We start from the raw sequence: 14,428 nt of genomic DNA on the forward strand, positions 1-14,428 counted from the left end.
CTGTAAAGTTCTAATCATATAATTAAGGTCACCTTAAAAGAAGTACTTACTTTGTGTTAATTTGCCAACAATAGAAAGAACTGGATAGTCGAGATAAGATGGTATATAAGTTACCCTTTTTCTAGAACACTAGTCTCAATTTCCAGAGCTAACATTCATGAGCAGTCAAAGTAAGTTTATCTTCCAAGCCTTTGCGTTGTCCTGTAGTCAGTCAATATTGTCCTTAAAGGGTTTTCTTTGAGTATTTATTTCATTGAAGGATAACTCATACTCTAAGCTATTATTAGTATCTTCGGCTATTGCCAACTAAACACCAGAACATGTTTTGGTAATGATAACAGAAAACTAGATTCATACTAAAGCCCTATGTGACTTTTTTCATACTATTAAATAAACAGCTTTCCTCTGTTTATTTCCTAACTTGTAAAATGAAAGAGTAGTGAGAGATGGGAAATGCTAGTCACAATTCCTGGCATATAGTTTGACCTTAGTAAGGTCAAAAACTCGTTAATCTTGAGTTATTAGTATCAGCTGTTTTCATTATTAATTATTAGTAAGGATGCAGGCTTTCTTATTCTTGACAAAATATTTAGATCCTCTATATCTTAGTTTCCTTATTTGTAAAGTAGATTTAGTTCCTACCTCATAGGTTCATTGTGAAGATTGAGTTTACACATGTAACACACTTAAAGCAGTGGCATGTAATAACTGTTCAGTAAATATTATCAATTATTATTCTACCATCATGTTAACTATTTTAGGGAGGTTGAGGAGGGTAACTCTTTACATAAAGATAATCATCAAGAACTTAAGTAATACCTACTTCTGTCATCATCCAATTCTGACACAATCTCCTTAACAGTTAGCAACACCTCTCCCAATTCTCTTTCCTAGTGAAACCTCTTTGAATTCTAGAAGGCTGCTCCCTTCCCTGTGTTTTCATCGTAATATTAGAAATGATGCATCTGTGGCATAGTTGCTGTCTTTCTATAAAAGTTTTATAAAACAGTGATCTCTGTAAATTTGTCTTTGAGGAGATGATTGTTACTGATTAGTATATTTGTTTTTTCTAGCAACCCCCTCCACGTTTGATAAATTTTCAGAATCATAGCCCAAAGCCCAACGGACCAGTTCTTCCTCCTCATCCACAACTGAGATACCCACCAAATCAGAGTATGCCACGACAAGCAATAAAGCCCAACCCCCTACAGATGGCTTTCTTGGCTCAACAAGCCATCAAACAGGTATTTCTGTCTGCCTCCTCTACTCAGTTGCATATCTTCTTCTCTACTTCCAAATCACACTGAATTTATAGATTAAGCTTTGTTACAAAGAACAAGTTTGATTTTCTAATCAGTGTGACTTACAGAGTTCAAACAGGTATGTAGACAATGCTAAACGGATGCGGTCTTCAAGCTTTGTTATGAGCAAGCAAAGTCAAGCCGCTTACATAAAAGTGAAGGTGAGAAGTCAGTGAGATATTTTTCACTGATTTAATAAAAATTATGGATGAGTACATTAGGTTCCAAGTTAGAAGTGTTTCAACTGTAAATAAATCTGTAAAGGCCACTTCATGAAGACATCTTGGAAACAAACTTAGTATGATTTAATGGGGAGTGCTTAAACATCTGATAAAGTTTACCACTTATAAGTGTACATTTTGTATTTATAATTTATTTAACTTTGCTGTTCTGTCACCCACTGTCTTATAGGATAGTTTAATTATTTTAGATAAAGCTCATTCTTGTCTCTCATTAGCGGTGAGGCAAAAAGGATTCCAGCTTACAGTTTGGCCTTAAATTCTATTTATGTTCCCAACAATTTTTTGACTTTCTGCACGTTTCTTTTTATACCTCATTAGTCTAAACTTTGAAATGAGTACCTTGCAGAGCTTAGTTGAGACTCCGTGCTAATAAAAGCAACCCGCATGTTCAAACCACTCAAAGTTTACTTTTCTTTTTCCCAATGTGTTAGTTTTTATGGGTAGACACACTATAAGAAAGTTATCAATTTTTCCTTAGTCTAAGATGAATAAGTGAATGAGCAACGTAGGAGAACATCGTGGGCAGGTTGGTAGTACAGTATCGTAATTTACTGATAAATTAGCGAATTTCTCAGCTATTAAGAAACTCCAGTAATCTGTATATGCTCTCCAGAGTGAATGATAGGGGGAAAACTGTTGGGAAGTGTTAGGTTTTATAAATCTCATGCACGTAGAAAAAAATCAGGAGAGATCTCAACTACAGCTGATTACTCTGGAGAGGGAAAGAGGCAGTACATGCGGCGCCCTTCCATAGGTTTGGTTAATAGCCATTCCGGTAAAGTGTATCAGTTGGGTTTTTAAAAATTAGCATGGGCCCTCCCTGGTGGCGCAGCGGGTTAAAGCACAGCACTGAGAATCTAAAGCCGCTTCCGCATGAGTTCAATTCCCGCCTGCCCAGGAGGTGATCACATGGTGTGGCAGACCTCTCCTGACCCACCCGCTGCTCCCCTCAGCAGTGTACTTCGTTGATCTGCCTGTTCTGTTCCCCACTCTGTCTCTGGTGAAACCTCTCACCGCCCCTAAGCCTCTGGCCTGTACCCCAGTTCTGTATGCACAAATAAATCTTAAAAAAAAAAAAATAGCATGTTTCAAACACCATCACTTTCTGTTGTGTAACCCAGACATAGATGTTGCTGTGCTTGGTAGTGTTTCCCCCACGTAGTCTTGACATACCTGTTACTGGCTTCCTTTTCTCTAGTATTTTACTATGAGAAGCTTCAAACATAGCCAGTTGAAAGAATTATATGGAGGGTGAGTTGCCCTGTTTGTCTTCTCACTTACTATCTTTATTCTCATTTAGCCATCCTTTAGTCTTCTTTCTGCTCGTAGGCACTAAACGTACATTGTAGACAGTAATACGGTGTACTTCTATGTACATCAGCATTCCTAGAAATTATCTTAATGTGTTGTTTATCTTAGCCTCTAAAATGAACACCATTTCCTCAGATGTTTAATTATATATTAATTCATTATATCTTAATACATAATTAATTTCATATATGACGTAAGTCTAAAAAAGTGTCACCTGGAAGCCAGGTCTGGGGCCAATGTTGATGACTGAGGCTTTGCTCTAGAACATGTCCTCGTCTTGGTACGGCTACAGATAGAGTAGCAAAGGAACAGAAGAGCTAACCCTTCTTGGACAGACTGTCAGCAGATTGTCCTGTCTTTAGCATGTTTTTCCATTCATGCTTCCAAACCCGTGCTTTCATGGGCTCTGCAATATATGTTGATTTGCTTCTCGTTTTTTTCCCCACTTCCAGCTTATGTTTCAGCTTTATCAAATGACTAGATGATAATGCTGTTTGCTTTCCTACTTTCTAATTTCTAAAGTGTGGTTTTTGTTTTTTAAAGTCCATCCATAGAAAAATACTTTACAGTTAGTGTGCAATAGCATAGAGAAAGAGAGAACAGAGAAAGAATATAGTTTCCCAGTGAAAAACAACAAATTTGCTCATCCACTTGTGGGTAAATGTTCTGTTTGTGTTTTTTTCCATATTCTTTCGAGTCATTGCCTTTTTAGAAAAGTTCCCTTTTAACTGTTTTAGTTTCAGCTCTATCACGGACAATAGGTTTTCAGTCCTCCCTCCTTAAAAGTTGCTGGGTATATATTTCTTTTCCAAGATGTATAAGCTTTCCAGGACTAAGTGTTAATCTTTTCTTGTATGTATTAACTGTTGGTTTTTGGTCAAATTGAGTGCTTTTTGATTTTTGTTTCAAATTCATGGAAGTTCTATATATCTATGCCCTCCTCCCTTTCCTTTCAAATTTAAATAGCACAGTGCATCTTCTCCTCCTTTCTGAGTCTGCAGCAGTGGTTAGGTGGACATTGCTGTTAGAAGTCTGCTGATAGACACCTTTCTTCTCCTTCTTGCTACCACAGTGGCAGATCAGCAGTGGGCAGGCTGCCCCATCAACTGCCAGCAGTGCGTCCTCTACCCCTTCCAGCCCCACCATCACCAGTGCAGCAGGATATGATGGGAAGGCTTTTGGTTCCCCTATGATAGACTTGAGCTCACCAGCTGGAGGTTCTTACAATCTTCCTTCTCTTCCAGATGTGAGTATACACAAAATCCATAGATAAGACTCTTTGAAAAAGTACAAGTGAAATTAGATCTCTACCAAAAGACATGGGTTTAGCGAATCATTGATTGGTTGTGTATTTGTTTTTAGGAACTGATTGTGTCTTTTAGATATATAACATGAAAAATAAAAATATCACAAGCAGTTAAACTACTACTGAAGGTCTTCTAGGGCACTAATGTTAGATGTGTTTGTATATCAGTAATTATTGTGATAGATCTTAGAATCTAAACTAGGACAAGAGGGTATAAGAACCTGGAGGAGATACTAGAAAATTGAATTGAATTATTAGAGTATGATATACTGGAATAAAATTAGAGAGGGAGGAAGCAGAGACAATAATAAAAATGTTTTCTTTTTAGACCATGCTTACTGATCAGAATGAACTAATTTTATATATATTTAGATTAAATATATTTATTCTTTAAATTCTAAGTTTGTCAGTATGACTTTAAAAAATCTTTTCCAAAAGGCAGAAAATACAACCTTCTATAGGCAGCTCTCCATACCTAAGTTAATACTCGTTTTACATTTTCTTGTCCTAATAGTTGTTTCATTAACCTTACCAGAGTTATTGCATTGTAAAATAATTTTATATGCATATATTTTTCATGCATAGATGCTACATTGCAAAACTACTTTTGTCCCATTTCTATAAATTTATTTTAGCTTTTAGGATTGCTCAATAATACACTTTTTGTATGCTAAAATATAACAAAATGCAGTCATTCCAGTACCTTCATTTTGCACTCACCAAAAATTACTGAACAAGGTATTGTTCTAAGAAGACGGAAATGTAAATGACTTTATGTGTACGTTCCCTCTCCGAAAAGGAAAGAGGACCCCTAGAAGTGGTCTGTGCTCCCATCTGAAGTCCTCAGACACACATGACCCTTCATATATCAGCCTTTCTCAACTGACATTCCTCATACAAACCATGGTATAAAGATCTGATTTGAGTGATCATTTTCTCAGTCCTCCCAAGGACAGTTCATAGCTAGCACCATTGTACATTGAGGCAAGAAGTAAATTCAACCTATAAATTTGCAGATAATCTCTGCTGTCAGACTGTAGGACTTAATTCTCTTATAAAGTCCTTGTTGGGAAAGACTAATTATGATAGGTAATTGAACTGGCTTGAATCACAAAGGCTTGCTTGAGAAATTTGGTATAGCTGCTTATGAATGCATACTTGCATTAATGTAAAATCTAAGTATTCAGGTGAGCTTCATGATTTGGAAATGTGTTAGGTATGGACTTGCTTCACTTTCTAGTGCATTCCAGAGAAGCAGTTCCGAAACTGTATACCAAAGGCATTGCAGTCTCCACAACCCCTTTGAAGCCAGATTTTCTTTCACATTCCTTAACCAGAACCACAATATGCAACAAATTAAGTGCAGAGCAGTTATTTAATTTTGAAATGTTTTTAAATGTTTTATTTTAATTTTAAATAATGTACATGCTCTTAACCCTGATTCATGATTTCTGAAGTAGCATTTCCTTGAAGTATCTACTAAGATAGGACATTAAGAATTCTTGAATAAAAAGTTTTATTTGAGATTACTCAGAGTAGGCATCATAACATCTGATAACGATGTTTAATTTGTCTTAGTATACAATGGTAATTTGAAGGTTTTTTGAACTTGCAAAGTCAGGATGTCCTGAAATAATTTCTTTCCTTATAAGATTGACTGTTCAAGTACTATTATGCTGGACAATATTGTAAGGAAAGATACGAGCATAGATCATGGCCAGCCACGACCACCATCAAACAGAACTGTCCAGTCACCAAATTCATCAGTGCCATCTCCAGGCCTTGCAGGTAATGTGGGCTTCTGCTGAATTTTGGTAATGCTTTTGCAGTTTTGGTTTCTTGTAATACTTAACCCACCTCCCTGCTTTGTTGAATTAAAATGTGCCTGAGCTTTTGGGGATTATTTCAGAATGGGAAATGAAGGTTAAACCTCAGTACTTTTTCAGTTTCAACAAAACCGAAAAGCATTATAATATTCCCCAGAGGAAATTAGTGTTACATTTTATCTTTTTGTAAGTCGCCTGTGATTTATTAATTTTTTTTTTTTGTTAGGGGGGAGTGTTGCTTGGTATAATTTACTTTGGGTAATAATACACAAAGAGATCACTCTTAGATGGTTTGCTTAGTGTTGAATTAGTTTTTAAAAATTTTTACATACCTTATTTCCACTAAAAGAAAAACATTGTGACAAAACAGGTGCCTTAGATCAAAATAACTGGTCACACAAGTTAAATATTAAGACAATTTAAAAGGAGATTCTTATTTAAGACACAAGCAAAGAGAGTACAGACAAACTTAAAGGACATTTTTGACAAATAGGGCAGTGAAACTGTTTAATCATATAACAAATATGTGCAGATTTTAATCTTATAACAAGTATGTGCAGATAAGTATTCAGTATTTCCAAAGAACACGAAAATTGATTCCCTGAAGAGGAAATACACAATAGCCACTAAAATGGGGGCCTTGTTCTCACTAGTAGACATTTTAAAAATATTCATAATGTTTTAAATAGTGAAAATACTCATTGCAAAGACTGTGATAAGTAATCTGATGTCTACATAACTGGTGGAAGTATAATGAACAGTGTTTCTGGAAAGACGGTTTGCCATGTTGCTGCTGGCGTCCACACACTGGACACAGCCCCATCCATGCGCTTGTTTCAAGGGCCTTAGGAAACCGAGAGAGCATTGAATCTTTTAAATACTCCACTTACAAGGAAATAATTAAGATCTAAACAGGCAGAAATTGTTAATCAAAATACTACTTACAGTAGTAAGAAAATTTGAAGCAATGTTAAATACCCAGAATTAAATATAAGAAATATAAATATATATATGAACTGGAAAAGGAGATGATTCAACTTCAGCAATAATTATGTAGAAGGAGAACTTACAGGTTATGTAGATTTGTGTCTTTTTGTAGTTTTCAAACATTGTAAAATGAAACATTTGGCTTTTGTTTTTTAAAGGAAGTTCTTTAAAGTTAATGCGGATTTCTCATTTCTTACTTTGACAAATACATACCATTAATCATCGAACTTTTAGAACTTTTTCACTTGAAATTTCTGTTTCCTACTTTCATATGTTCCTATATTGCTGTTTAGCTTTGGGCCTCATCATTTCTGCCAAATTATGACAGCAGTGTTTTTGTCTTTGCTGATTTTACTCCACTTGTCCTTTTTCGGTCTACACTTCCACGTGGGCATAAGTTGAATGATTTCTTTCATGGCAGCAGTGTAGCATTCCTCCCTTTCATTACTGTCTCAAGCCCCAACCTGAATCCAGCTTCCAGTGCCTTCCACTAATTCCTATCTGTGTGGTCTTTCTCAGACAGCTTTTATCTCAGGCCCTATCTCTCTATAGTGCCTTCTGTAGCCTTCACTGGCACTAGTGTCCTCACAGGGGACATTTGGCAGCATTTAGAGAAATTTTTGATTATCAGTCCTTGGATAGGAAGCCTGGTGAGATGTAACACATTGAGGTCACCTCCTGCAGTGACACACATAGCATTTCGCATAGCTGAAATGTGCCGAGGTGGAACAGCCCTTCAGTCTAGCAGAACTAACAGACTATATGTACTAGGAGTTCAGCAGCTACTTATCGTCTAAAATAATTTCTGTACATATTCCTATAGAGGTAAGTGAACAACTTCAGTAGTATTTAAATACATAATTATTAATGCACTTTATGAATGTCGATGACTTCCTACCCCTCAGGACCTGTTACGATGACTAGTGTACACCCACCCATACGTTCACCTAGTGCCTCCAGCGTTGGGAGCCGAGGAAGGTAAAGTGATCTAATCTTATTCTCTAGTGTATCTCCATTAGGTGTCTTCTACCTGTGCTCAGCCTACTTTGATACTCAGTGCAAATTTTTTTTATAATAGTTTATTTTTACATCATTTAAGTACATTTTCTTTTTCATCTCAATTGTAATCCCCGTGGGTATCCCATCACCAAGTCACCCATGTGCCATCACCATAGTCCCGTGCACTTCCTTCCTCCCCGCCTCCGTTTTTGATCCCATTCCCCACTCCACCCCCACAAAGTGTCTCTGGTATATGGCTGTTCATTATTCTTACTTTTTTCTCGCCTGGTCCATTATACTCCTGCTATGAGCGAAACCATCAGGTATTTTTCTTTTTCTTGCTTATCTTCACTAAGCATGATCTTTTCCAGCTCCATCCAAGTTGCTGCAAAAGACATGTGTTTCTTTTTTTGGTTGCTGAGTAATATTCCATTGTATATATGTACCACATCTTTTTTATCCAGTCATCTACTTTTGGGCATTTGGGCTGCTTCCATGTTTTTCCAATTGTGAATAAAGCAGCAATAAACATGGGGGTGCAGGTATCTTTTTCAGTCAGTGTTTTTGTGTCTTTTGGGTAGATACCTAGGAGTGGGATTGCTGGGTCGTAGGGAAGCTCCATGTTCAGCAGTTTGAGGAACCTCCAAACAGTTTTCCATAGTGGTTGTACTCATTTGCATTCCCACCAGCAGTGCAGGAGAGTTCCTTTTTCTCCACATCCTCGCCAACATTTGTTGTTGCTAGTTGTTTGAAGATATGCCATTCTCACTGGGGTGAGGTGATACTCTGTGCAATTTAAAGCCTCTTTAATTTTCATTTTTAAATTAAAATATTTAAAAAACATTTCTTAAGAAATTAATGGATTGAGTAAATACAGTGTAGATTACCTTCAAAGATAGAAAAATATTTGTTTATGCTGGGCATCCCTAGTGACAAGGGCTTGAAGTCTCAGCACTGTCAAGCTGTTACCAGCTACTGTGGCATGAGTTCACTCCCTGGCCAGGGAGCTGACTCACATGGCAGAACAGACTCCTCCTGTCTGACCCGCTGCTCCCCTTAGCAGTGTATTTCAGTAGATATGCCTGTTCTGCTCCCGATTCTGTCTCTGGTGAATCCTCTCACTCCCTCTCTCCCCCCTACTCCAATACTTCTGGCCTACACCTCAGTTCTTGTATGCCTAAATAAATCTTTAAAAGAAAATTGTCTATGGTGAACATAAACACAATGTTTGACTTTAACATAATAGTAAGCAAACTATAAAAATAAGGTAGGTATAATACTGTGTACTATATAGAACATATACATTCAAATACAAACTCAAGAAATTGTTGAAATTGCATTTCAACAACTTGTGCTCATCTGTTATTCTTACGAATTTCTATTAGACAGTAAGACTAGTTCTTAATTCTGGGAGGAATTAAAGTTTGCCTTTAATCATCTGAGAATATAGAGACTATCTGAAAGGTTTGTCCCACTCATTTTTTAAATAGCAGAGTGCCAGTAAATTATATCTGTAGTTACTTGTCTTCATACTGTGACAATAAATTGTTAATGTGAGTATAGAGTTCTTTGTCACCAACTAAAGAATAAAATGGGAAAGATTCAAAGATGTCAAATCAAAAATACTGAATCTGGCTAATTTTAGTGCCTCAGAATATTGAAAGTAATTTTTATTTTCAGATTATGCTTAAATTTAAGTATCTTTCCAGATGTATAGTTTTAACTATCTGGTTAGGTTAGTATGTGGGACATTTTTCTACATAAGTGAAATCATTTTGCACGCAGTTGTTGAATTTCAGTTATGCATCATTTGTCACTGATGTGATAGTTACCATTGTTGGAAAGCAATAGCAACACTCCAGTAGCTGAAAGCTATTGTTGTAATTTGATTTGAGGTTCTTTTTTTTTTTTTTAAGATTTTATTTATTTATTCATACAGAACTGGGGTACAGGCCAGAGATGCGGAGAGTGAGAGGATTCACCAGAGACAGCAGGGAGCAGAACAGGCAGATGGACAAAAGTACACTGCTGAGGGGAGCAGCGGGCGGGTCAGGAGAGGTCTGCCACGCCATGCGGATCTCCTCTGGGGCAGGTGGGGATGGAACTCGTGCAAAAATGGCTTAAGCTTCTTAGTGCTGTGCTTTAACCCGCTGCGCCACCAGGGAGGGCCCTAATTTGAGATTCTTAAGCAAAGTATTCTTAAGTGTGTGTGTGTGTTTTCTTATAGCTCTGGTTCTTCCAGCAAACCAGCAGGAGCTGATTCTACACACAAAGTACCAGTGGTCATGTTGGAACCAATTCGAATAAAACAAGAAAACAGTGGACCACCTGAAAATTATGATTTTCCTGTTGTTATAGTGAAACAAGAATCAGATGAAGAATCCAGACCTCAAAACGTAATTATATCAAATGATTGGCATACTACTCTTATTTGGGGAAAAAGAAACTATTTGAATAGCTCTGAAGTAGTTTAAAATGTAATATTTATAAACAGAGACTTAGTCAAATTATGTGTTGAAAACTTGGGGGAAACTAATATTATCAAGCAAAACAATGAAATCTAGAAAACAGAAGCGTTTAAAAAACCTTAAAGATTGGCATCTGAAAGAACACATAGAAGTAAAGAACATGGAAGGTAATTGCCAAAGAAATAACATAAGGAACTTCGGATAACTGAAGGGAATGAGTGTCTGGATTTGCCCATCAATTTCTAACATTAAAAGAAAAAGACTCAAGTCATAAGTTTCAGAAAGCCAGGATTCTGAATAGAGTCCAAAAGCTTCCAGAGGAATAAACACATTGTAGATAGGGCAAGATATTGCATTGACAGCAAGTCCTCATCATGAGCTCCAAGCTGGCAAACAATAGAGAAAGCTAAAAACTGAAGAAAATTACTTTTGTATAGCTAAGCAAACAATGTATCATGTTTGATGTTAAGTGAGACCCATTTACATATGTATGTAAGGTCTCCAAAATGAATTCCTTTGTACTCAAAGATATTTGAGAATATGCTGCATAAAAAAGTGGCATAAATCAGGAGAAAGGAGGACATAAGTCTCGGAAATGGGATCTAACACTGAAATGACCAAGAAAAAAGGCAGTCTCCAGTGTAACAGCACCATCAGTACACTTTGCTAGGGGGACAGACTGGGGGCTGGGGGTGGGGTGGACAGGAGGTGGTGTTTTGACAGCATTTGAGAAGTTGGCTGTGGGGGGAGGGCTGCAGGGTGGGGCGGGGGGAATAGGGGAACACAGTGGAGAGATGTTGGTCTGAGGCGCCATACTCCCAATAAGAAATGACTTGATGGACCTGCCTGGACCCCCAGTGCTAAGCGCTGGTCGCGTGCGAGCTAAGATATATAGGTAAGTACTGCCTGTAAAAATAAAAGGACTGAAAAAGAAGTATAGCCGTAACACATGGCTAGAGTTACAGTGCAGTATTTAGTCATAATAATGTAAACAAACACCTATAAATAAATGCAATGGGTACAACCTGAATATGCATGTAAGCAAACATTGGGTTTTCTCAGGAGACTTAGCATGTTCCAGTAGCAATGCCAACTGGACAATGTTGGCCATAAATCGCTAAAAGGGGTGGGTACAACTAAAAAAAGTGAGCTATATTAGGAGGATTGTATGAATGTGTGTATTGTATGTATGTGTGTATGTGTGTGTGAAAAGGTGGAGCATCAAGAAAAATTCATGTTGGGTGTGTGTGTGTGAATGGAAAATATGTTTAAAATTTTAGATTCAAGAAATTATAGCATAAGCCTACTTTAAAATCAGAAAATGGCAGAAGAGTACATGGTGAAAAAGAAAAAGAAGCTAGCAAGAGACTAAATGATTTGGAAATAATTGCCTCCGTGGAGTGAGATTCAGCTACGTAACATTGTTCAGTATCTTGCAAACTGACTTTTAGCAAAACAATATAACAAAACCAATTTTACCATAGGTTGATCGATAGAAGCAGAAGGTAAGTCCGTATGGCATATTTCTGGTCACCAAAACTGCAGCAGATTTACAAAGGCGTAAAGTGCTGCTAGCATCAATATAATATTAAACGTTCACTTAGATTTATTCATTTTCCAACAAGCTTATTCCAGTTCGGACTTAAAAGTGGCCAGACCCCATCACATTGTGGGTCAAAACCCCCTTCCATCTCGGGGATCATTTATACCTATACCGCACACTCAATCTGAGACCTGCATGGGTGGCGTTTGGGCTGTGGGAGGAATTTGATGTACCTGGAGAAAACAAAATATCCTAGTCTCGTGCATGTTTACAAACTCCTTTGACCTGGCACCCAGGAGAGATCACTCTACAGCTAGTATTGCATAACAGAGAATGCCAGTTGAGAGAAATAGACAGTGTTGTCTTTTTCCATTGCAGACCAACTATCCAAGAAGTATTCTTACCTCCCTGCTCTTAAATAGTAGTCAGAGCTCTGCTTCTGAGGAGTCTGTGCTAAGATCAGATGCTCCTGACAGCACAGGAGATCAGCCTGGACTTCACCAGGAAAATTCCTCAAATGGAAAGCCTGAGTGGCTTGATGCCTCCCAGAAGTCACCCCTTCATGTTGGAGAGACAAGGAAAGAGGATGACCCCAATGAGGACTGGTGTGCGGTTTGTCAGAATGGAGGGGAACTCCTATGCTGTGAGAAGTGTCCCAAAGTGTTCCACCTTTCTTGTCATGTGCCCACATTGGCGAACTTTCCCAGGTAAGATAGTACTCGATTCCCTTTCTGACATTCACTAACCAAAAACAAAAAAGGGCAAGAAGCTGGAATGATATTACAACAAAATCTTGTAAAAATTTAAGTGAAAGTCTACTTGGCACACATGTATACTCCAAAACCTGCAACATAGGCTTTCCTCTGCCCCACCTCCATTCCATTGGCTTTGCTCAAAATCCTAGACAGTTAGGAAAAAGGAAAATATAATAGGCCTTAACATGTTGATGCTTGCTGTATCTTATTTGCCAGGCATTATGCTGTGCCGTTTACAAATATTTCAAATTCTCATATCCTATGTGGTGATGGTGATGAATAACTGTGGGTTGACATCTTAATTTAAAAAGTCTGCACTTTTTAAATTTTAAGTTCAAACTTGAATGTTGCATGAATAGTACCAGCAGCTTTCCTTTGTCCTCAGTCATATGGGGGGAAATGTCAGCTGTGCCTCACACCAGTCATATTTAAATGTGTGTTTTAAGTTTTCGTTTTCATAAGTGTAACTCATGCCTTCTTGCCCAGACTTCAGTGCACACTGCGCAGACCCTTGCACTGTTACTCTGCTGTTAAAAGTTCTCTCAGCATGGGGCCTGTACATAGCAGACCTGTGGTGAATGCTTAGTTATTAAAGTTCATGCCAGATAAATAACTCAGTAATAGATGACATGGAGGAGGTGGGAAAGGGAGGTAGATGGTAAGAGAGAAATGATGCTTTAGGAACTCAGAACTACTTCATCCCCCAACAGTGGAGAGTGGATTTGTACTTTCTGCCGAGATTTATCTAAACCAGAAGTTGAATACGATTGTGATGCTCCTAGTCACAACTCAGAAAAAAAGAAAACTGAAGGCTTTGTTAAATTAACACCAATAGATAAAAGGGTAAGTTTTGACCATTTTCAATATAAAGTGTTAAAAGAGTTTAGGGGTTAGGGGAGTGTGTTTGGTATTAGATGCATTCATGTAATGCAGGTGTTTGTGCCTTTCATCAAAGAAGTGTGTGTATTCTAGCAAATTTTATGCTGATGATTTTTTTTAGGAGTAATTTTTTAGGAATAATAGATAGAAAGCTTAAATAATACACTTAAAAAGACATCTGGGCCCTCCCTGGTGGCGCAGCGGGTTAAAGCACAGCACTGAGAATCTGAAGCCACTTCCGCATGAGTTCGATTCCCGCCTGTTCTGCTCCCCACTCTGTCTCTGGTGAAGCCTCTCACCGCCCCTGAGCCTCTGGCCTGTACCCCAGTTCTGTATGAATAAATAAATAAATCTTTAAAAAAAAAAAAAAAAAAAAAAGACATCTGATGGCTTTTTAAATCAAAGACCATTGTACTACATGTACATTTTCTAGAAGCTTAAAATACTGCCCTTGAACAAGGTGGAAAATATATCCTGTGTGTGATTTGGGTCTTTAGATTTAGTCTCCTTTTAGTAAATTTCCATTGTGTTTTAATTCCTGTACAGATACTCTCAGTACCAAAGAGAGGTAGCTTTCTATTTACACTTCCTGAAAGTAATTTTGTTCTTTCACCATGTGTTACTAGGTTTATATCCAAAGCCAGCTAATATAGCTAACTATATTTAAAAGCTACTCAGTCAGCTCTTCTTTATGTCTAAGGAAGCTCTTTTGGTAACTGACACAGAAGAGCCAGTGTGAAAGCAGTTGTGCAGGAGAGGCCCAAGTGCACTGCTAGTGCCACAGTGCTGACGCGTGAACCCCCACAGAAGT

General features: G+C 37.7%; 1 protein-coding gene across 3 annotated transcripts in view; it reads left to right on the forward strand.

Annotated features, from left to right (window-relative positions):
- TRIM24 (tripartite motif containing 24) overlaps nucleotides 1–14,428 on the forward strand; it is a 52,067-nt gene that overhangs the window by 31,884 nt on the left and 5,755 nt on the right. For 2 of the 3 annotated variants that reach the window (XM_012721065.1, XM_012721064.1), the window contains 7 exons: nucleotides 1,074–1,244; nucleotides 3,927–4,100; nucleotides 5,813–5,948; nucleotides 7,879–7,951; nucleotides 10,200–10,368; nucleotides 12,341–12,690; nucleotides 13,449–13,581. In XM_012721065.1, the coding sequence (XP_012576519.1) occupies nucleotides 1,074–1,244; nucleotides 3,927–4,100; nucleotides 5,813–5,948; nucleotides 7,879–7,951; nucleotides 10,200–10,368; nucleotides 12,341–12,690; nucleotides 13,449–13,581 (1,206 nt within the window). The remainder of the gene's footprint in view (nucleotides 1–1,073; nucleotides 1,245–3,926; nucleotides 4,101–5,812; nucleotides 5,949–7,878; nucleotides 7,952–10,199; nucleotides 10,369–12,340; nucleotides 12,691–13,448; nucleotides 13,582–14,428) is intronic. The other variant, XM_004677079.2, reaches the window with a different exon arrangement.

Source organism: Condylura cristata, unplaced genomic scaffold (genome assembly GCF_000260355.1).
Source record: "Condylura cristata isolate star-nosed mole 26May11 unplaced genomic scaffold, ConCri1.0 scaffold00005, whole genome shotgun sequence".
Taxonomy (NCBI): Eukaryota; Metazoa; Chordata; class Mammalia; order Eulipotyphla; family Talpidae; genus Condylura; species Condylura cristata.